Raw genomic sequence first — 24,227 nt, forward strand, 5'->3', positions numbered from 1 at the left:
CTTAGGCTTTTTTTTTAGGGGGAGGTATTTTGGAGTTAAGCTAATATTTCAGCTATATACTAACTGTTTTGGCTAACAGGCTTTTTTTGGGCTATTTTGGAGTTAAGCTAATATTTTAGCTACATGCTAACTGTTGCGTTTTTAGCTATCAATTTCAGTATCTTCAGCTATCGTCACTAGCATCTTCAGCTGCAAATTTCAGCTTACAGTTTTCACACTAGCATTTTTGCACATTAAGCTAGTGTGAATATATCTAGTTTTTAGTTAGTTTAAAGCTAATGATGGTTAAGATGTGTTCTTTACATCCACTTTGCTAATGACCCGATGAGTCGACTATTAAAATAATCGTTTGTGACAGCTCTATTCTTTACTGATTCTCATAGAATTGTTACATCCTTACAGCTAACACAATAAAAAAGGGAACTCTGTATATCAGTCCTATGCTGTTTTTTCTGTAATATAATTACGTTATTAGCCAAAACGGTTGAAGAGTTACGATAATCCAAAGAAGTTAGGAGTTAAAATCAAATATAAAGACCACGTTTATCTAATCATGTCTCTAAAACCTCCAGGTGATTCTGATTCTTCTAGAAGTTCAGGAGAAGATGAATAAATTCATAAGTTACTGTCTGCTTGTCATTTCTAAACCTAAAATATTCGTCTGTTTAAAGTTTGGGTTAAATTTGAAAAAAGTTTTGCGTCTGCTTCCTTTCAAACTTATTACAAAAGAAGATGAACTTTTAAGCTAAAAACAGTCAAAAAGTTTGATTTCTGTAAACTTCAAAGGAGCTCAGATGTTTGCTCTAAAAAAGCTGTGAGACGACATCCTCCAGGAGAAACTTTCCCACTGCAGTGATCGCCACAACAAACAAGATGATTGTTGCTGAGAAACTGAGGTGTGAACGTTGATGTTTGAGGTTAGCTTCTTGTGTTTAGAATGCAACAAGGTGATCTGTCTTGATAAAACAAACCGCGACAGCTCTATTGGTAAACTGTGACAGCTCAAATGGAAAAATACAAATTAAAAGGAGATTTGTGTGAGATATTTACATTCAAAGTAAAAAAATTTAAATGTGGTTCAGGTTTGACCTAAAGACATCTACATCTTTTTACAACTTTTTTCCACTCATGATTTTGCTGTAAATTTACCAGAGTTGGCCTGAAGGGCGGCGCCACCTTGCGCTGCTCCAGGGCGTCCCAGTCGGTGGCGCTGAAGAAGCTGTGCTGCCGGATGTTCCCCTTCATGCCGAGTCGCTCCTCCGGTTCTCTGACAAACAGCTGAGGGTCAAACAGAACAGCTGTGAACGTTTTCATCTATTTCTGTAGCATCGATTTTTAAAAATTTAATGTTAATAAAACATTTTTGACAAGTTACTTTGGTTTTTCTGCTCCGTTTGTTTATAAATTACTTTAAAAATTGTCACAACTGAAACAAGACTGCCTTTTATTTCACCAAGTTAACATCCTTGTTCAGGTGTGCAGAGTTAAGAGAATAAAACTCAATTATTTATATAAATATATTTGGGCCGGGAATCGATTAAAAAATAATCGCAAATCTGAAAAAAAATTAATCGCGATTAATCGCCTTTTTTTTGTTTGCCAGACACTTATCGGCAAATAATCACACAAAACTACATTTAGAACGTTTGTCTTTAACCCTTTAAGGCCTTTTCTGTATTTTCATTTTAAAAGACTTCCTGTTGCTTATTTGGTATCATTTTAATCAGCATAACATCTCCTATGTGACACTTCCTTTATTTAGTCATCTTTCCATTTTCTATTCACACACTAGACATAAAATCATGTAAAAATGAGATCCATGTTGCTGTAGAAACTCTAAAAATGTTTAACAAACTGTTTTTACAGCATAGAATGAAGGTTTTAGGTCTTTTTCTTATCAAAACAAGAATACAATTTGATAAACTAATCATGTTTTTTGAACGAAAATACAAAAAAATAAATAAATAAAATCAAGGCTAAAGTCACATCAGGCAGCCCAAAAAATAAGAATTTCTTCTATTTTACATTTTTCCTGGAATTCGTTTTTTTATTTTTTCCGCTTTTTTTTAGACAACGCCGGTCCTCGTTTTTGTGAAACAATCCCAAAATAAAATAATGATCGGTTTCCTCGCTGTTGGAATTCTCACAGCAGACAGCTCCGTTTGGCTCCGCCCCCCATAGCGGACGCTCTACTGCTGCATTACATCGAAGGATCACTAACCTTCACCAGAAGGTCTTTGGACGGCTTGGTGAGCCAGTGGGGGTAAACGGGCGTGTCCGTCCGTATGGACTGGAACAGCTCCTCCTCGTCGCGGCCGTGGAACGGCGACTGACCGATCAGCATCTCGTACAGCAGCACGCCGAACGACCACCAGTCCACGGAGCTGTTGTACCTCTGACCCAGCAGGATCTGCAGCAGACATCAGAGAGGTCAGCGCGCTCTCCAGTCAGCCTCCATCCCACGCTTCTCACTTCCTCCTCACTTCAGGCGCGATGTAGTCCGGCGTCCCGCAGAAGGTGGAGGTTCGGGAGGGGTCCTGCATGTTCTCCTTGCACATCCCGAAGTCTGCGATCTTGATGTGGCCGTCTGAGTCCAGCAGCACGTTGTCCAGCTTCAGATCTCTGCAGAACACGAGCGGTTCTGAGACTCTCATCACAGACGGCGGTCCAGTTTGTGGACGTACCTGTAGATGATGCCTTTGGAGTGGAGGAACTGGAGCCCACAGATGATCTCTGCAGCGTAGAAGCTGCAGGAGAAACGGCAGATATCAACGTCTCTGGAGTCACGAGAATGATCTGATATGCATGTCAATATGTTTATATAAGAGTTATTTTTAGATTTTTCAATAAATGTTTATCCTGTTCGGCCCGTGACCTAAAGTGTGTTTTAGATTTTGGCTCCTGGTGTGATGGAGTTTGACCCCCCCCCCCCCGGTATAAACATTTTTCCTTGCGTGTAAATGTTAACATACGTGGCTCTGTGCAGATCAAACTTGTGGCAGCTCTGAATGTGGAACATGAGATCTCCTCCGTTCAGATACTCCATAACAAAGAACAGGTTTTCCTGCAAACAGACGGAGCAGAATGAGGTGAATGTCTGTGGGGTCAGGAGGTCAAGTGTTGGCGCTCGTCACCTTGGTCTGGAAGGTGCAGTACAGATGTGTGAGGAAGGGATTCTCCCAGGCCAGAGACAGAACCCTCCGCTCCACCATGGTGCACTCCACGTCGTCGTCCATCAGGACCACGTCTTTCTTCAGAGCTTTGATCGCAAAAAACGTGCCGCTCCGCTTCAGCTCGGCCAGAAACACCTGTGAGAGATGAGGATTAGGTCGAAGGGACCAGAGATGTTGGCTTTGATCGAGATCTTCTCATTCTAAGGTTTTTATACGTCTTTATTTTGGTACATTGAGAGCAGAAAGTGGTGAAGCAGTGATGTGACAAACTCCAACTCATCAAGTCTTACAGAAGATCAAAGTTGATAACATCTGCTAACAAAAACACAAAGTTATTTTTTATCCAAAATGATCAAATAAACTAAAAAGAAAACAACTGATATGTAGAAGTTTGTACTAAAATTCGGTGCCAAGTTGCCAGTACCAACATATATGAAACTACAGATACAACGTGTATGAAACTACTATTACTGATGCATATTAAAGTACCGGTACGGCATGTATTAAACTACCAGTACTGACATATATTAAACTATCAGTACTGACATATATTAAACTATCAGTACTTATATATATTAAACTACCAGTACTTACATATATTAAGCTACCAGTACTGACATATATTAAACTACCAGTACTTGTATATATTAAACTACCAGTACTGACATATATTAAACTACCAGTAGTGACACATATTAAACTACCAATACAGATATATATTAAACTACCAGTACTTGTATATATTAAACTACCAGTACTGACATATATTAAACTACCAGTACTGATGCATATTAAACTACCAGTACTGACATATATTAAACTACCAGTACTGATATATACTAAACTACCAGTACTGATGCATAATAAACTACCAGTACTTACATATATTAAACTACCAGTACTTACATATATTAAACTACCAGTACTGACATGTATGAAACTACCGATAACAGTGTACATGAAATACCGATACTGACAAGTATAAAACGATCAATACCGTATATGAAATGACCAGTAATGTTTGAAAATATAGATTTTGGTGCTTTATTTCAAACATGTAAATCATTTGTATCTTTGTTAGTTTTGTTGTCCAATTCTAACCAATCATTTTATCTTTGGATTGTGTACCCAGAGTTATATAATAAGAGAAAGGGGGGCTGTGGGGGTGGGAGGGGCTTCAGTCAAATACCAAAAGGGAAAGAAATAGAAGTTTAGTCTCTACTTTATTTATTAATAATGTCTTTAATATTGAAATAATTTTATTTTAGAGAATGAAGATCTGTCACTAGATCTTGTTTTGTCACGTCGTCCGTCCATCTTCAGAACCTTCTGCACGTTAGATATCAAACCGTTACCTGGTCTCCTGCTCACCTTTCCAAAGCTGCCTTTGCCGAGCATCTTGTGGAGGACGAAGTCCTCGATGGTGAATCTGAGCTGATGGTCCTTCTTGGGAACGGCGTACAGCGGCTCTTCTGGCTCCGCCTCCGGGGCCGGTCCTTCCCACGAGACGCCCTGCACATCTGCAGGAGGAGGGAGGCGGTTTAGCCGCGTACCTTTACGTGCTGGACAGCCCGCCGGAGCGTACTCGCCTTTGGTGGCGGGCGTCGCCGTGGCCGGTAGACCCATAACCAACCCGGACGGCGCTCGGACCACGCCCGGCTGACCGATACCGACCGGGCCCTCCCGCCCGGTGACCTCACTCTCTCTGCCGCTTTTCGCCTGTGAAGAAATCAAGCAGACCCATGAAAACACAAACAAGAGAAATCCTCCGTCTCGGCTCGCCGTGCTCGCCGCCGACCTGCTGTTTGATCTCGATGACGGCCAGAGCTTCGGCCATCAGCTTCTGGTTGACCCCACACAGGTTGGCCACTTTCTTCTGGCATTTGTGGTGGACGTTCATGCTGCATTCTGCAGCAGAAACACAGGAACGCCGTCACGTTCTGCGACAGAACTGCATCTTTAAACACGTTCATCAACCAAATAAACGAATCTTTGTGTCCCTGAAATAATCTGGAGATTATCCTGGGAGGATTTAGTTGACATTTAAAATGAAACTCTCATTTTTACGTTTATCTTTAGTGTTTGTGTGGTTGGCTGCGATTTTTGGGCTGAGGAACCGGACTCCTCACACCTGCGGCGGCGTCCTCGACGGCGAGAGGAAAAGATCTGCAGCTCCGTCAGCTGTTGAGTCACGAGGAACTCAGCGTTCGTGTAGATTCAGGATGAATTATCTCTGTGGAGCGTAAGCCTCTTATGTGAAGCATTTCAAAAGCTGATATCTGCTCTTTAATGTGTGGATCCACATCTGTGTCGCAGATGTTTGCAGATGATTTAATGAGTCGAAAATCTCTAGAAATGTTCTTTGAATTTGTGTTTTATATAAAAAATATTAGGTAAAGATGTATTTTATTTTGGTAAGTGTTTGAAGTTTTGAACAAATACAGTTTAAAATGATCAGAGTTGTGTCTTTATCATAAAGTTAGTTACATAAAAATATGTTTTATTTTGGTAAAATACAATAAAATGGTTACAATTTTAAACAAATCCAGATTAAAATAGATATAACTTTAAAGAATAAGACTAAATTTCTACATTTAGGTTTAAAAGCTTCATTAAGAAACTGAATTAGTTCATTATTATTATTTTAACATTAGAAATGACTGTTTATTCTGAGACATTCTGTTTAAATGCTCTTTAAATTCATGTTTTTATTGTAAAGTTTGTGCAATAAAGACTTATTTTGATAAATTACACTAAAATGACTAAAGTTCTGAACAAATTCAGGTTAAAAACGATTTTGAGTTTTGTGTTTTGTGCATCACGTCTTAAAGAATTAAAATAAAAATCTACATTCAGGAAGTTCTGAGTTTAATATGAATAAATTATGGATTTTTTTGTTTGCTTTGTCATTACTGTGTTTAACATATCAAATAACTGAGAAAATTATAGTAAAAAATGTCATTTTATAGAAATGTGCTTTACTTTTATTTGGTTTCTTTTGGGGTCATAAAGTCATACAGTCTTTTATTTTGGTAAATTACAAGAAAATTGCTACATTTTTGAACAAATCCAGATTAAAGCAAATCAAAGTGATTTAGAGTTGTGTGTTTTGAGCATTACATCCCAAATTATAAGAATCCATATTTATGATTTAAAAGCCTCCTTTAGGAGATGCAGAATTTCACTGATTAATTTTTAAAAACTGAATTAGTTTTTAAATTCATTATTAAACATTTTAACATGACAAATAAGTAAAATGGTTGTAAAAAATTTAGATTGAGAAATTCTGTTTAAATGTTCTTTAAATTCGTTTTTAAAGTTAGTGCAATAAAGACTTTTATTTTGGTAAATTACACTAAAATGGTTAGATTTTTGAACAATTACATATTAAAAAAATTTAAAATTATTTATCATATTTTGAGCATCAAATCTTAAAGAAGAATACAAATCTACATTTAGAATGTAAAGAGTTTTATTTGAATAAATGATGGATTGTTTTTTAAGTTTTATTATTGATGTTTAGATTTTTAATATGTCAAATAACAGCAAAAATATTGTAAAAAGGTTTAGTCAGATCATTTTTTAATGTAAAGTGAATAAAAAAGTCATCTAAAGTCTTTTATTTTGGTAAATTATACTAAAATAAGTAAAGTTTTAAACAGATGCGGTTTAATTTGATTAAAATGATTTAGAGTCGTGTGTTTATCATGAAGTTATTTAAATTCAAAACGGTCAAAGTCTTTTACTTTGGTAAATACTAGTTTTTCACTCAAAATTTCCCAGAAGTCTTTGCGAAAAACTAGCGTCCATTGATGCTCACTACATTAGCTAATATAGACCACAATGCATTGCAGTTGAACAATTTTTGCTAAAAAAAACGTGTTTAAATGTAGATTTTTAACAAACAATCCACATATTTATCATTAAAACACAACAGAGACATAAATAAACATCATGAAATGTTCCTATTGATTCAATTTTCACTTTGTGAAATCGTTGTATCCAACGTTTAGAAAAACAAAGTAAAGTAGTGAGTATTTTGTCCAAATTGCTTTCAAATTCCAGGGAACTGTATAGTGTTTTAGTAGTTAGAGATTAGGGGGAATTCGGACATATAACCAGTTTAATCTAAATGTTTTTTTAACCATCAGATTTTATTTTATTTTTGTGTATACTAGACAGTAAAATGAAAACTAAAGTTATAATGATAAAAACATCATTTTAAGTTCAAGGAGGATCTTATTTGACACAGGATGAGTTTTATTTTGAAAGGAACTCAATGTATTTTTTGCTAAAGTAAAATTAGCATATATTGAAGCATATAGATTTAGTTATCTATATTTATAAAGTAACTTTAAACGGGTCTTTGAGTGTCGACCGTAACATTTCGATTAAACGTCATCTGGCGTTTGAGCGTTTGAAGTGGTAGGAAGTCCCGCCTCTCACCCTCACATTTCAGGCCCTGCTTGGCGAGCCCCCACAGCAGCGTGCCGCAGTGTTCGCAGAAGGTGGGGCTCTTGTAGTTGTACACCTTGAACCTGTGCGGCATGTCGATCTTGAAGCGCTCTTTGTGGATCTGCAGGACACACACGCCGTTACCGTCTGGACTGAAAGCGGCGGGTTTCCTCCGCACGCCGTCCTCACCATGGTCTCCTTGCTGTTGACGGCGGACCCCGTGCACTTGGCGATGACCTTGTCGATGCATTTCTTGTGGATCGCGGCGTTACATTCTAGCAGACAGAAACAGATTTAGAGTCCAGGCGTGACCTCGAAGTGGCGTTTGTGGGAAGAGGAAGCGGCGCTCACGTCTGCACTGGTAGCCCTGCTTGTTGAGACCCCTGGAGATGAAAAACAACAGACGTCAGTCGTGAAGACGGAGAACGCCACTTTACGATTACGCTGGCGGTCGTACCAGACGAACTCTTTGCAGACGGAGCAGAAGGTGGGCTGGGGGAAGAAGGTGGCGCTGAACTCGTGGCACTTCACCACGTGGACTTTGGCCTGTTTGATGGCGCCGCGCCGCTGGTGGAGCGTGAACAGACCTTCTCGCTGTTGCTCCGCCTCCTGGTCGGGCTCGGTTGGAGCCGCAGTGTCTGAAAACAAACACACGGTTCTGTCTTTTAACGAATGAAAGATTATAAACAATCCCAAAGAAATACTCGAACAGAGGAAGTTTATTTCAGGACGTATACTTGAGTATAACAACCATGTACTGCAGTATGTGTACTGACTGAATACTTCTGCAGACTGAATTGGAACATTTTAACTCATTTTAAATCTGGCTGCTTTTTCTTTATCCATTAAAAAATTGAATTTCAAATTTATTTATTTTAATTTTATTTGTTCAAAATATTTCATTCATTTCTATGTTTTTTTTTATTTTATACATTTATGTCTATTTACTTTTTTCTTTTTACTTGTAATGTTTTTCTTTTTTTATTTAAATATATTTTTTATGTTTTCAATTTTTTCTATTAACTTCCATTTTCTTCTTATTTTATTTTTACGCATTTATTTAGTTTTTAACATTTTATCCTTTTGGTTAATTGCTGCTCCCCAAAATGAAAAAAAAAAAAACAAACTTAAAAAAAGGTTTAATTAACTTTCAATTCCCAGAAGAAAATTGTTCTCCAGGGTCACGTTTACAGTATATATATAAAAATACAACCAGTAAACCTCAAGTATACGACCTCACTTTGAGTACACACTAAGTATACCTGTAGTACACCTAAATACGCTATCTTTTGCTGAAGGACAAACTTTATTTTTATTTATTCTTTTTATTGAAGCTGCAGTAAAACTGCGTCTTTCCTCAGACGGTCACGCTGCAAGATTTACCCACAATTCTCTGCCACGGTTTGAATTATTATAAGGGTGGACCAAAACATCCAGGAAATCTTTTTGGTTTTTTTTAACAAAAATGAGGAAAAACAATCTGTTAAAAAACAAATAAACAACCAATATTTTTCTGTTTTATTTCTAATCTGATTCTGAAGGAAGTTACATTTTGAAAAACGACTGGATTCTCTCCACCACATCGAGTTAATCCATCATCTACTCTCTTTTAACGAGTTCACAAAATTCAAACGTATTTGGAAAGTTTCTTTAGGCAGATCAGATCCACAGAGGAAACAGAAGAGTTCACCTTCAAAATAAAAGAAATCTGCATTTAACAAACAAAACCAGGAGTCTTTACTCCAAATATGGAGCATGAAGTAAAATATTCATCGACTGACTCTAATATTACCACGATGATTTACCAAATACCAGTTTCAGTGACCGATTCAGTGAAGTTAGCGTCTGTTTGTTAGCTTCCACTTTAACAGTTCTGGGTTCAAATCTAGATCATATTTTTATGGCTCCTGCATGAAGTTTAAAGCAGCTGCAGGGATGGAGGAAGTTCAACTTTATGGTTGAGAGTTAAAGGAAACTGGAGGCTAAAACAAATAATAAACATCGGACCGTCAGAACATCGCGGGACTTTAACGCTCCGGAGCCTGAAACAGAGTGAAGACCACTACCTAAAGAGTACCGGGTCATGTGACCGTAAAAAGGCGGGGCTCTACAGTCCTGTCAATCAAACCTCCACGCCTCCTTTTGAATCACGTTCTGGTAAAATATAATAAACCACTTAAATAAATGACTTTTTCCTTGTAATTTAACACTTTTTTTAAAATCATAAATGTACAACTTTAAAATACGTACATTTACAAGAAAAAAAGTTATACATGAGTTTGGCAATGACTTTTAACGTCGTTATTATAGGACTTTATTCACGTAATTTAGGTTTGACCTTTTCTCCTGAATGTACGACATTTAAAGTAATTTACAACTTTAAAACACGTCAATTTATACGAAAAAAGTCCTAAATTTAGTCAATGACTTATTAGGTCATAAATATACGACTAATTATTGGAATTTAAGTTACGGTTTTTTCTTGTAGATTTACACGTTTAAAACACGTAAATTTATGATTTAGAAGTCATAAATGTGATCAATGGTTTTCAAAGTTGTAAATATACGACTTTATTCTCCTAATTTAAGTTATTGGTTTTTTTTTTCATTGATTTATGACACTTAAATTAATAAATTTACAACTTTAAAAGACAACTGAGTACAACAAAAAAAGGGATTATTATTGTAAATTATTTTCAAAGTTGTAAATATACGACTTTATTCCTGTAATTTAAGCTACAAATTTTGTATTGTAAATTTATAACATTTAAAGTGGAAAAATGTAAAATTTAAAACACCTAAATTTACAAGGAAAAAAGTCATAAATTTAGTCAATGTTTTAACTCATAAATATACGACTTTTATTCTTTTGATTTAAGTTATTTTTTTTGTAAATTTTAAACATTTAAAATTATAATTTTTCAACTTTAAATTTGTTTCAAAACTTTGAAATTTTAAAACTTCTAAATTTTAAACTTTAAAACATACATTTTCAGGAAAAAAGTCATAAATGTGATCAATGATTTTTAAAGTCGTAAATATACGACTTTATTCTTGGAATTTACGCAACAAATTTTGTATTGTAAATTTATGACATTTAAAGTAAAAAGAAAACCAACTTTAAACCAACTAAATTTATGAATAAAAAGTCAAAAAAATTAGTCAAGGACTATTAAAGTCGTTAATATACAACTTTATTTCGTAAATTTACAATATTTAAAGTTTGTAACTTTACATGTAAACTTCTAAGAAAAAAAAAGGTGTTAATTTAGTCAATGACTTTTAAAGTCGTAAATATGCGACTTTTTTGTAAATTTACGACATTTAATTTTTATAACTTTACATCTTTAAACACTTGAACTGAGGAGAAAAAAAGATGTTAATTTTATTTAATGACTTTTAAACTTGTAAAGATTCGACTTTATTCACAGAATTTAAGTTACGACTTTTTTCTCTCAAATTTATAACTTTAAAACACCTCAATTTACCAGAAAAAAAGTCATAAATTTAGTCAATGACTTTTAAAGTTGTAAATATACGACTTTTTTCCATAAATTTACAACATTTAAAGTTTATAACTTTAAAGATGTGAACTTATGAGAAAAAAATAGTAAATTTAGGTTGAAATTTATGACTTTTAAACACGTAAAAATGCGACTGAATTCTCTGAATTTTAGTCACGCCTTTATTTTTGCGTCGATTTACTACTTTATAGTTTGATTTAAAACATTTTTTGATTGTAAACTGGCTCTAATTCTCTTTCGTTCCAGAGTTTTTCCTTTTTCTCTAACACAATAAGAAGTCCTGCAGAGGTTTTCCTAAACCCGGTCCGGACCGCGGTGCTCGTGCAGAACTGGACCTCAGAACCTCCTCAGAAGTTCTGCCTGAGAACCGTTTCTTCTGTCACTTCCTCAGACGTTGTCACGCTCTCACAGCGTCATCTTCCAGCATTGCTCCACCGTTACTCCTCCTCAACCACATGACAGCCGATCATCTGCACTGAGTCACACGTCCATGAAACTCTTCTGCTTCAGTCGCAGAAACGTTTCACGTTTCGTTTCTGCTCCTCTGATGAGATCAGAGCCCCAGATGACGCCCAGTCCTGTCGGAGACACCTGTTGTTCTGAGCGGACTCTCCCATTCACTAAAAATAGACGTGAATCAGCAGCTTCTTCCTTTTCTCTGTGACTTCTGAGAGTCGCCGACGCCAGAACAGCCCAACGGAGAACTCACAGATGAAGCTCAGATTTAACATAAACGAAGATTCATTCAAGGAGAAACTTCTTCACTCACCGCTCTTCTCCAGAAAATATCGCGCCTCCATCAGCAGACGACCCTGAGGCTTCATCTCCAGCTGGAAGCAAAGGAACAAAGAATAAATCGGATGTTCTGAGGGGAAAAATGATGAAAAGGGAAGAAATCAGAGGAAAGATGATTCAAGTTTGACGAAATGTTGTACGAAAACTCAGCGTTTGAGACGGGAAATGACATCAGGATTAAGTTTGAGCAGCACTGAAGAGAGACCTCAACTCTACGGAGAAGCATTACGAATGTTTTCCTCTGAAGATCTCCCATCTTCTTCAGATCCGTTTTCAGAGCAGTGGGATTAAAATGATGCTGTTTTTAGACAAAATCATTTAAATTCTGTTGTTTTCCAGGACATAGTTTCTGCAGAGCGGCAGGAGTTGGTTACAAATTCACCCCTGAGTTGTGGGTGGGGCTATTGGCACAGAGCCACCCCGCCCCCCTTTCCCAACACCCATAACTGAAGCTACGTTTACAAGGCCTTCAGAGACGACCAGTTCTAAAGAAAAACGTTTTGGGGATTCAAAGTTCCAAATCCTCACGTTTGAGCGGGACTAACCACATTCTGAGGAGGATTTTCAGGCTCTGAGTACAAAACGCTCGTCACAAGTGAAACAGCATCAATGTTTTGAATAAGTTACATAAACACAGTGTTCTGCAGGGCGTGTTGAAGCACCACTTTCAACAAAGAGTTTATATAAACGTGCGTTACAGGCGTTCATTCGACCGTTTTGAGGCTCTACGTACAAAACTCGTGTTGCCAGATTAACCAGGTCGCAATATTTCAAGTCGTAAATATACGACTTAATTCCCGTAATTTAAACTGTGACTTTATTCCCATAAATTTACAGTAAAATTTATGAGAATTAAATTTTAAAATACGTAAATTTAGGAAAAAAAACATAAAATTTAGTCAATGATTTTTGAAGTCGTAAATATTCGACTTTGTTCTTGTAATTTAGGTAACAACTTTAATCTCATACATTTAATACATTTAAAGTAATAAATGAATCATTTTATAACACTTTAATTTAAGAGAAAATAAATTATGTCAATATTTTGAAAGTCGTAAATATGACTTTTGTAAATGTTTAAAATTTAAAACTATCCTCTCCAACACGTGTAGCTATGCTACTTCCTACGACCGTTTTGAGGCTCTACGTACAAAATATGTGTTGAAAGTTAAGTAAAATCAATGTTTTAAACGTTTAAAGTTACATACGTACCATGTTCTACAACGCCTGTTTAGGCGATCAAAGAGTTTATGTAAACGTGCAATCAGTAATTTACGAGAAAACTCATGAAAGTTGTACATATTTGAATATTTTCATTTATTGTAACGTATACTCTGTAATGTATACGCCGTTCCCTGGTATTCTCATTGTTCTACTTGTCCTGCACACTGAAGTTGAAAAAAAAAACCCAAAAAACTTTTATTCCTAATTATTTTGCGTTATAATATTATAGCCATTGCTTTGTTTTGGATACACATTCTGTAGTCAATAAAGTTTTTTTGTTAACGACTGTTATTTAAGTGGTTCTGGTTGTATGTTTCAGCAAATAGACGGACCCTTTCAGGAAAAAAAAAAAAACACCATCAATACTTAAACTTAAAAAATATTGCTAGAACTAATAATTTATAACAAAAAAAAACTACATGTGGATAATTTTACAATCTTAAAACACGTTAATTTGAGAGAAAATAAGTCAATTATTTTTAATGATTTTTTTTCTTGTAATTCAATTACATCTTCTGTAAACGTTTTAAAAGTTTAAAGTTATGCCCACAGCGCCGTCTCCAACACGTGCAGCTTTGGCTCGACGTACAAACACATGACCACGGAACTTTGATCAATCGGGAACTCGGATTTGGCGTTTAGACGGCGTCCTTTTAATACACAGAAGCGCCAGCTGTTTGTAAACAGATCATGGAGGACAAATTAATAATTGTGTTTGTACCGAGCTGGAATCAATCGACACGTTCGTATATCGGAAGAAATACGCGTTTGTCAACAATAGAAAAAGTAGAAGAAGCCCCTCCCTGCTAGGCCACTGTGAACACCACGGGCTGAAAGCGCAGTCTTAAACATGTGTCACATGACCGTCTGATGCTCAGACGAGGAACATTAAGACGTTCATGGATCTATTTGTCTGGACGCATCAGACGTCACAAACACGAGCTTTTTTAAATCACATGTTCCTGTTTGCTCCTGATTCATTTGAATAAATTCAATTAAATGTATAAGCTTTAAGATGAATTTTCTTTAAATATTTTCTCCATCAAAAAATATATGACAAAAACAGAGTGGGACTTTAAAATGACGTTCAGGCTCCAAATTTCTTCATTTTCCTGAAAGAAGAAAAACTATTTGGTCCATTTGTTCATTTTTCACTGTAGGCTTTAATAATTCATGAAATCTTGTTTTCCTCCAACACACCTGCTGTTGCTTAGTGACGCAGGTGGAAGAGTTCACCTCTGCAGGAAAACACTTTTATGAACAAAGGAAATCCGGAACCATCCAACAAGGAGGAGGTAATCTGGGTCAAAGGTCATGGGTAATCCAGTGGTTTATAATGAGGTTTCATCACAACAAAAACTAAACCACACGAGTGTCCTTTAAACTTTATTATTTTCTGATCATTTTGGCTCCGAAAAGTCTTTTTTAATGATTTCCTGCTGACCTTTCAAAATAAAACGCCTGTATTTGACAACAATAGTTGATTTTAAAAAATCTGGATAAATATAAGAAATATTTTTCTGGATTTACTCATGTAAAATAAAAATAAAAACTTGATCATTTATATAAGTAAAAACGACATAGATGTGATGTGATCATGAGATCAAATGGAAGATTTTAAGCTAGAAAAGTTTATAATTCCTAAATATTCAAATCTTTACTTCCTGCTCTGAACCCCTGAATCTTCCCGTTTCTCTTTGTTGGATCTCCAGCCTCACTAACCCAGATCTCCAGCTTCCCGTTCTCCTTCTTGCATCGCGTCGCCAGCGAGTCCAGCGGCACCGTGGCCTCCGACTTCAGCTCCGCCGTGCGGTCCTTCACCATCACGTGCATGATGCGCCCGCGGTGCACGTGCGCGTCGAAGGTGGTGCTCCACGGCGGGTACATGGTCGGCTTCTTCTGCTTGTAAATTTGACCTTTCTCTAGAAAAAAAAAAGGATTTTCATTTCCTTATTGATCATAGAATCAGATTTCAAAATAAAAGATTTGGAAAAACATGTTACTGTTTTGCCTTACAGGAAGTGAAACAAAATAGCAAAATAAAAGCTTTTTTGAGTCTTTTTCCTGTAAATAACCTAAAAACAGTTTGAATTAAGTCAAATATAAACTTTTTATTTTTATCCTCTAAAGTGGAAAAACTTCTACTGTTGTAAAAAAGATAAATATCTTAAAAAAACAAAACCTGCTTCTTCAGTTAGAAACTGTTTTGAAGAACATTAAAGATCCAGGTGAGAACGTCCCAGCAGGTGATGAGCAAAAATTGAACATTTTATTAGATTTTCCCACAAAGCATCACAAACATGAACAGTGATTCCTCCCAGAAAAGGAGCTTAACAAATAGGATTAGCATCCCATAATAATCCAACAGATAAACACAAATAAAGCCTGAGCTGCTGGACTCTGCTGCCATCAATCACCTGTCTGCTCCTGATGTGGATGACATTTTTGAATCAATACTACTATATATTTTATATTTGATTTATCTTCTTTATACATTGTAAAAATAAAAAATAAAATACAATTTGTAATGAAATCTTGAGCCCCTTAAATTATTTATTACGGCGTAAGCCGGCCCAGCACGCCGCCTGAGCTGAAATCCACGCCAATTTCATACGTCTTATTGTGAAAAACCCATAAATAAAACAGTTTAAAATCTGCTTTTCTCGAACTCTTCTGAAATGTTCTAAACATTTAAACATTTAAGTTTTTCTCCGACTGTTTTTAACAATAAATGTTCTTTTAACTCTAAAACTCTATTTTTTTCTCTGTATTTTTTGCTTTTTTTGACTCAATATAAACATTAAATATTGAAATTAGTTTTTTAGGCAATAAAAACCTAAATAAACTACAAATATATATAATATAATATAAAACACATTTGAATATTCAGATTTGACAGACTGCAGTTTTATGGTAAATATAATTTAACGAGGTTACAAACTGGATTATGATTATTTCTGCAATGAGTTTGAAAAAATCTGATTTTTTTTGTCTTGTATTGTAAACTATTTATGCTTAAAATAAGATCAATCAATAATAACCATGAAGAGAGAATACATAAAACATTTGTCATCATATACATTCACTCTCTCCCACTTCTTTTCAAGCAAAACATTTTTTAAATTTCACATTTATTGAAATTAATGTGTGATTTCATGTATATATAAGTCCAAATATGTCTAATGAGGATTAAGAGTTACTAGAATTTACACGAGTATGTGGATGAATATAAATGGAAGTGTGTCTTCTTATCCAATCGAGTCGTGATTAATCATCATAAAGTTGATTTATTTATGCGTAGATGCTTTTATTTCTTTTGTTTTAGCTTTAGAAATAAACAAATTCTAAATCTAATGTCAGTTGGAGAAAGTAGATCTTTTGGTTCGATGGAGGAAGACGGTGACTGAGAAGACGACGGCTAAGAAGTGTTTATGACAGAGAAATCTTTGTGAAAACAGCCGTTTTAATGAGCCTGAATTAATACAACCACATTTTAATGCATTATTGAAGTCTAACCTTCAGGTCACATCCCATAATGCCCGGCTACGGTGCCCCGTTTGGTCCAGTTTTTCAGCTACAAACCTAAAAATATTAACTGTTTTATGTCAAATGATGTTAAATTTGTTTTTTTATGCCAACATTATATAAAATCAGAGTTTTTGACTTTATGAAGAAAAACATATTTCTGTTTTCAAGATTTGTGCAAACTTTTATGAATCAAACTTTTTAAAACAACTAAAAATACTGAAGTGATTATCTTTGATTTACATTTGTCTCATTGATCAGTTTGATCACATAAAAATACTATTAATAAATATAAAAAAACAGAATTCTATGAATTTCAGTGTCGAAGAAAATATTTTGATCAAAGTTGAATTAGTGGTGAACCAGATTCTGTTGATAATATTATAATATAATATAATATAATATAAAATAAAATCTAAACGGCCTTCAGTGCTGAAATCTGCTCTCATATTATGTCGTCTCCACATGTGCTGCTAATCTTCTACGTCCTCCATCATCAGCTCAGTCCGTCCAGATGAACGTCTCTGCAGAACTCTCCGGTCATTTTTGAGGAAACTTTCTTTATTTAATGTGAAGTGACGCGTCTGTCAGTTCCTGTCTTCACCGTTTACAGTTACGTCTCCCGGGAGGAGTTTGATCCGCCGTCTGATGAGATTCTGACCGTTTCTCGTCACTTGGTTCCAGATTAAATCTCATCGTTCATCTAGAATTTGAGTTTAAATAAAGGAAGACACAAAAACTTTTAGAAACATGATTTATCATCAAAAGCTAAAAGGAAACAACAGCAGGTTTGTTGTTTTATTAAGACAAACACAACAAAAACTCTTTTAAAAATAGACAATTTAAACCTTCCTAGTTCTCTATTCTACAAATAAAAGCACAAATGAAGCGAAATTAGTCTTAGGCTTCATCTTTTCCATTCAGATGAAGTAAAAATTAAAATGATCAATAAAGGAACATTTGTAATGTATTTTGAATAAATTAACAGTTGATGACAGAAAACATTAAGGACATTTTATTGACTTTGGAAAAATAGTTAATAATTAAAAAAGTTGCCCAGTTAAAATTTAGGGAATTTTTAAAATCCTTTAAAATGTAAAACAAAAAGATTAAACATCAGTAAAATGAAAGATTATATGATAAAACCGACTAAATCCGCCCTAACCCGAGGATTTGTCTTTACAACACTATAAAAATACAACAATCCTTACGGTGCTAATACAACAAGTGCTAAATGTTAGCATAAAGACTTAAGAATAAAGGAGTGTTAAAAAGCTACAAGCTAAATAAATCTGAACAATTCTCAAAATACTAAATTATGAGTTGAACAACAAGCTGAGTGAAGCATCGGCTGTCCAGAAAAAAAGTTAGCAATGCTAGAGGACTATAAGCTAAAACACCAGAACAACAATGCTTCATCTGCATGTAAACATCTAGACTGAGTTTAAAATAATTCATGTTAAAATATGTTCATGCAAACACAATTAAAAACTGCAATAGAACCTACAAATTCTGAAAAACAAACAAACCAAAGACACATTTTAAGCTAAATGACGCTCAAAATGCTAAATTGTAAGCTAGGCGCTAACTAGCTGAATAAAGTGTCCATTAAAAATATTCACTAAAGCTATTTCTCAATTCCTTCCCTAATCCCAAACTTCTAAAGAACTTTATAGTGTAGGAATATCTTGTGAACTGGATTTAAAAGCATTTAGGACGCCATGCTAACTACTTTTTTTATTTTTTCTGGCAAAAAGAAATGCAAAGGCTGACATCACGATTTTATGAAGTGAAAATCTAATAAATACGAGTATTTAATGAAGCATCTGTGTTCTAATGATAAAACGTTGATGCTTTATTTAAAAATTACATTCAAACATTTTTTTTTCCCAGCAAAATTTGTTCAAACGCAATGCATTGTGCTCTATATTGTGGTCTAGAATTCTGGGAAAATTCTAAGGCACTTGATTTTAATAGATTATAGTAGATTTGGATGACACTAAAAATGGAGAGCTCTCTATTTAGTGAGTGGTGAAGGAATATTACACTTAGCATGAATAGAATCATGCAAACATAACTAGAAACTGCAACAGAACCTAAAAATAGACACAAATGTTAGGCTAAATAAATCTAAATACTCAAAAGATAAATGCTACATAGCTAAATAAGCCATCGTCTATAATAAAATGAACCTCTATAATATAATAAATGAACCATCCTCAATGCTAAAGGGCTGTAAAATGCTAAAGAACAATAAAACAATAATAAATGTTTAAAGAAAACATCTGGAAAGGCTAAAAGTGAAAACAGGATGATGCAAATTTAGCAAGAAACGGAATCACTACAAATTATAAGCTAAATGCTAATATAACAAAACTTCAGACAAAAAGAGACAATCTGTTTTTGATTATTTAAAATAAAAACTGCTGAACAAATAAGTCAAGAAATGTTGGTGGAGAATCCAAAACGCAGAACACCAGGATTTTAGCAGGAATTTAATAATCCTGGAAAACCCACAAATTTGGCCGCTGTGTATAATATAATTTGATTTTTTCATTTATTTTAAATATATTTTTCTGTTAATTGCTCCAACCCAAAATGAACAAAAAAATCCTAAAATAAATAGTTTCTTGGGTTCTCCAGGGTTAATATAAAAGCATAGAATTGTAATAAAATAAAACTTAATTCAGTCCAACCTATAATCAGAGGAGCTGAACCAGGACGACTAAAAACAAACTGAAGATCATCCACACAAACAGAAACTGCTGACTCATTAAAATGTGAACCAGGTGAGAAGGAAGGACAAACACAGAACATGACTCAACAAAAAATAGACCTCATTCAAACAGATACTAGGGCTTTAAATAAAATGATTGTTAAGAAAGCTGAAAAATGCTAACAAGAACATGTAGTAGAAGCTAAATGAACGAGTTTAAGGGTCTAGGAGGGTCAGCAGTGGAGCCAGGTGTGGTCACCATGGAAACTGCAGACGGACCCCAATGGGGGTCAACATATACTGTCCTCTTTAAACCATATGGGGCCCACTGGCTGGTTTATAGATGTTTTTTTATTTCCTTTCAAGTCGCAACTCTCTTTTATTTTGAAAAATAATCATATATCTTATTTTTTTAAACGATCAAAAATAGTCTTTTTTTGTTCTCTTTTTATATCAGTGAACATAAAATCATTGACTTGACTTTTTACCACAAAAACAGAGAAACCGTCTCAAAAAGAGGAAGTCCTCCAGTGTTTTATTGTCATAAAAACACGGCGCCGTTACGCTCTGACCATCAGCACTATTCAGCGGATTCAGCACCAGAACCAGAACCAGAACCAGCACCGATACCAGCTAAAAAACTGCTGTTACAATAAGGTCGACATGCAGGTCGGTTTCAGAGGCGGATTTGAACCTTTTCCTGCACTCGTCTGACTCACTCGTGGTTAAACACAAGCAGATGAAAGAAGTTAATCACAAGTTTTCTAGAATTCTGATGTGAAAGAATCAAAAACCGCTGGTTGTCCGAGTTCTTAAGAGGACCTTAACCCTTTGTAACCTGTTTTTATCTACTTTTAAATTTATCAGCTTTTCTCAGTTTGAAAGATGCACAACTGAACCTGTGTGGCACTAACTTAGTTTGGTCATTTTTAGATGTTGTTTTCACACATTAGACATAAAATCATACAAAGACTGAACTTTCTGTTTATTCATTTTACTGTGAAAACCCCAAAACTCTCCAAAGAACAGTTTTAACAACATAGGATGGAAGTTTGAGGTGTAATTTCAGGGGAAAAAAACTAATTTATATGTTTTTGAAGGAAAATGTAAGATTTCTTTGTGCCACAAAGATCCTCTATGTCAGGGATGGCCAACCCCGCCTGTTTTCTAGCTTCCTGCTGACTTTAGTGACTCTACCTCCTGATTGGTCGAACACATCCGGTTTAGGTTGTCAGTCCAGTTAGAGCTGGAAACCAGGCAGGGATGAGACTCTTAAAGATCACGGTTGACCAACCCTCGCTTTTCAGTCTTTTCATTAGTGATACGTGTGTTGTGAAATATTTGGGGATAATGCCTCGGAAGTGTGCATTATCAGAAGTTAATGCACGCTGTGGAAGCCTTTCACAAAGTGCGTTCATTTCTCATCATTCGCACTTCAAAGGACATCATCACGCTTAAACCATAAAAGAAATACAAATTCAATCAATTTTTTGTATTCTATTTTGCTTTAGATCACCTTTTCACAAAAAGCCAACTATTTGCTAAGAGGTGTGGTGCGTTGTCACGGTAACATGACACCATCTCTAAGCCGATGTTTTTCCTACCCGTAGCAGAAACTGATAATACAGCAGATAATCCAACCTGCTGTACACGAACCAAAGTTCTGATGATAAAGTGGTGTATGAACCACCAGGACATTTGACATAAAGATTTCCTAAGTGAACACAATGTCAAGATCAATGAGTAAACTTCAAGAATTTGAAAATAAAAATACAACATTTTTGTTTTCAAAAAATGGATCCGGCCCTCCGGGTAATTCTATTTGGCCCTCCAGATCATTTTATTGTTATTAATGTCCCAATGTTATCTTGCATTCATTTCTAATTTTGACAAAGTTTTAATCTCAAATTAAATCTATTTTTTATGGAAAGTAAAATATTTAACTTTTTTTATTGGTTTATTCTGGAATAATATTCCTGGGTTTTTATTACTCATAATTATGCTACAAAGTTACTGTTTTAAAATTTTAAAAATATTTTTTAGGCTATTTTGGAGTTAAGCTAATATTTCAGCTACATGCTAGCTGTTTTGCCTGTTTTTTCTTTTCAAGTTTTTTAGGCTAATTTGGCACTTAGCTCATATTTTAGTTTGCTATCAGCTTCAGTATTTTTAGCTATCAATTTCAGCATCTTCATCTATCAGCACTAGCATCTTCAGCAGCCAAATTCAGCTTACAGCATTCACACTAGGATTATCACAGGTAATGTAATAATATATCTAGTTCATAATTATGCTAAAAATAATTATGTTAAAAAATTAAAGTTTTTTTTAAAGTTTTAAAAATGTAGTTTTATGTGTTTGGATTTTGGCTCCCTGTGCGATTGAGTTTGACCAATCAGAAGGCTGTTTGGTGCCACAAATGTTCCACTAAACTGAAATTTATCAACGCAAAATCAAAGATAGGAAGAAAGTGAGATGAGGCACAACACATCTGAAAATGTTGCAAAAAAATGTTTTTAAAGCAAAAAAAAAAAGGCAAATTATGAAATATTATCCAGAAAACTTGACATTTTGTTTGCAATTGAGTAAATTTTCATCTCAAATTTTGAGTTTTGTTAGTTTTATTGGCGCCACGAAAATCCCTCCATGGAGATGATAATACTCATCAAACAGGAAGAGTAATAGATTACTTTGTGACGCAGTGAGGTCTTTGATCATCTCCGTTTATTGTTTTTTCTTTCAGTGTTTTTGGAGATTTTCTCTTGAATCCTAAAGTGGAAGCTGTTTTTCCTAAAATTAGAACAGAAGATGTTCTTTTGATTCTACAGGAAACGGTTTTGAACTTTATTCCGTCAGTTCTCCCTTCACTTCTTCTGCATATTTTATAAGTTACTTTCATGTGCCGTTCGATCACCAAGTGAAACCAAAGCAGTCACTAACACTTCCTCATCTGCTGTTTACACAGCGGAGGCGGACGTCATCAGAGCCGTCATGTGCTGCGTTCACGGACGCTGGGAAAATTCCGTTTTGAATTGGTCAATCTGGAGGAAATCTGAGATTGAAGCTCATCATTTAGGAGCAAAAAACAAACAAAATAAAATCTATTTTGGGCTTTACTTGAAAGAATCCGTGTTTCATAAACGTCATAATTGAAAAATTACTCTTAGACGATAAAAGTATACTCAATTTTAGCAATTATTGCAGAATAAACAAAGATTTTACAGTAGGACAGAGATTCTCAACAACCTGCGAGCCTCAGATTTAAACCGATTGCTACGTCAGCTACAGCTACAGCAAAATAAAGCTCCAAACATCTTTCAAGTAAAAACGCTACAGCTCCATCCTCACCACCAGCGGAAGTCACAGAAACTCTGAATCAAACTACAGTCGAGTAATTCGCATCACATCATCTGACACCGTGGAAACGTCTAAGAAAACCTCTACTACTCGTCACTTGCAGTTTATCCCTAATCTGCTGACCAACTCAGTCTAAAAATAAACATTTCACTTCTGCATTTCTGCCGTCATAAGAACCACTTCATAGACAGTCCGGTTTTTCCAAGAAAACCCCCATTAAACCCGAGAGCTAAAGCCGATCTGAGGATTCACTAATGGAGCCGGAGAGGACGGATTTACATCACGATGTTCTCACAAACACGTTCATCTCTGAGGAACATCTGAGGGTGGATTCAGTCTGGACACGTTTGGTTCCTCCAGTAATCAGGAACATATTTCTGATCCAGGACCAGGATTTGCTCTTTGATCCACCTTTGGAGGTGGTTTTAGTCTGGACCGAGCTCCGGTTCTCTGAGTTAGGCTCCATACTCGGAGTGGAACAACTGGACCAAAACGGCCACTGTAGCCGGGCATTATGGGATGTAAACAGAGAGGTGGAGCAACGATGAGACACAAATTCATAGAAATGTGGTCGGATGAATCAACTCGTAACAGGAAACGAATTAATTCTCACTGTTTTCCTGACAAATAGGTACAAATATTACACTTTATTTATTTTTTGTTGTTTATAGTTTAATTTTTCAGTCTTTTCTTTTTAAACAGACTCAGAAAAGCATCTTTAGTGAATGAAAATGTTTGATATTTAGAGGATTTCTCCATTGTTTATTTTTATTAGATAATTATTTTGGGTAAAAAAAGTCTAAAATTCTATCATTTCTTCTTAAAAATATGATTATTTGAATTAATATTATTTAATATAATTATTATCTGAATATTAATCTTCAACTGACAGACATAGAAGAACAAACAAACTTGAATAGGTTGTTTACCCACAGAACGTTAAAGTTCAGTTTCATTTGTCACCACAGAAAAACCTTATTGAAGTGATTTATTTTAACACTAAAACGATTCTATAACTGCAGGATGTTTAAACACTTTAAACAAAAATCACAAACACTTTATTCATGCGGAAAAGTTTAATTTTTTAAAATGTTTAAATCAAAAATTAAACTTTAAAAAAAGGCTAAACTTAAAATATAGTTTTCGTAAAATGTGTCTGATGATTTCTTGGCTTTAATTCGGTCTTTTATTTTGCTAATTTTTAGTCTTAACTTACATTTTCCTCCAAAGTGAGTCTGAAAAGTTTCAGTTAAAAGAAGATCACCAGGACTAAACTCTAGTAGTTAATACATTTGAATACATTTTAAGTAGGGCTGTCAGATTTGTCGCGTTAAAAACGCATTAATCTGACATGTGCTTGACGCCGACATTTTTTTTGACGCATTAATCGCGGACTTTCTCATACGTGCCTTTCCATACCGCGCGCGCGGGCGTCCCGCCCTCTAACTCACCGGCTGC

The 24,227-nt window shown here is 35.1% G+C and overlaps 2 protein-coding genes across 3 annotated transcripts in view; one reads left to right on the forward strand and one right to left on the reverse strand.

Moving 5' to 3' along the window:
• tbc1d30 (TBC1 domain family, member 30) overlaps positions 1 to 1,374 on the forward strand; it is a 31,649-nt gene extending 30,275 nt beyond the window's left edge. Inside the window, exon 15 of the mRNA XM_024286544.2 lies at positions 1,153 to 1,374. The gene's annotated coding sequence lies outside the window, so the exon portion shown is untranslated. The remainder of the gene's footprint in view (positions 1 to 1,152) is intronic.
• prkcq (protein kinase C, theta) overlaps positions 1 to 24,227 on the reverse strand; it is a 42,167-nt gene that overhangs the window by 3,595 nt on the left and 14,345 nt on the right. For both annotated transcript variants that reach the window (XM_024286555.2, XM_024286564.2), the window contains 15 exons: positions 14,894 to 15,093; positions 11,922 to 11,982; positions 8,086 to 8,266; positions 7,980 to 8,011; positions 7,818 to 7,903; positions 7,620 to 7,749; positions 4,972 to 5,081; positions 4,763 to 4,892; positions 4,545 to 4,693; positions 3,135 to 3,308; positions 2,973 to 3,064; positions 2,685 to 2,747; positions 2,484 to 2,622; positions 2,222 to 2,410; positions 1,150 to 1,278 (listed from right to left, as the gene is read on the reverse strand). In XM_024286555.2, the coding sequence (XP_024142323.1) occupies positions 1,150 to 1,278; positions 2,222 to 2,410; positions 2,484 to 2,622; positions 2,685 to 2,747; positions 2,973 to 3,064; positions 3,135 to 3,308; positions 4,545 to 4,693; positions 4,763 to 4,892; positions 4,972 to 5,081; positions 7,620 to 7,749; positions 7,818 to 7,903; positions 7,980 to 8,011; positions 8,086 to 8,266; positions 11,922 to 11,982; positions 14,894 to 15,093 (1,865 nt within the window). The remainder of the gene's footprint in view (positions 1 to 1,149; positions 1,279 to 2,221; positions 2,411 to 2,483; positions 2,623 to 2,684; positions 2,748 to 2,972; positions 3,065 to 3,134; positions 3,309 to 4,544; positions 4,694 to 4,762; positions 4,893 to 4,971; positions 5,082 to 7,619; positions 7,750 to 7,817; positions 7,904 to 7,979; positions 8,012 to 8,085; positions 8,267 to 11,921; positions 11,983 to 14,893; positions 15,094 to 24,227) is intronic.

Source organism: Oryzias melastigma, linkage group LG23, assembly GCF_002922805.2.
Source record: "Oryzias melastigma strain HK-1 linkage group LG23, ASM292280v2, whole genome shotgun sequence".
Lineage (NCBI taxonomy): Eukaryota > Metazoa > Chordata > Actinopteri > Beloniformes > Adrianichthyidae > Oryzias > Oryzias melastigma.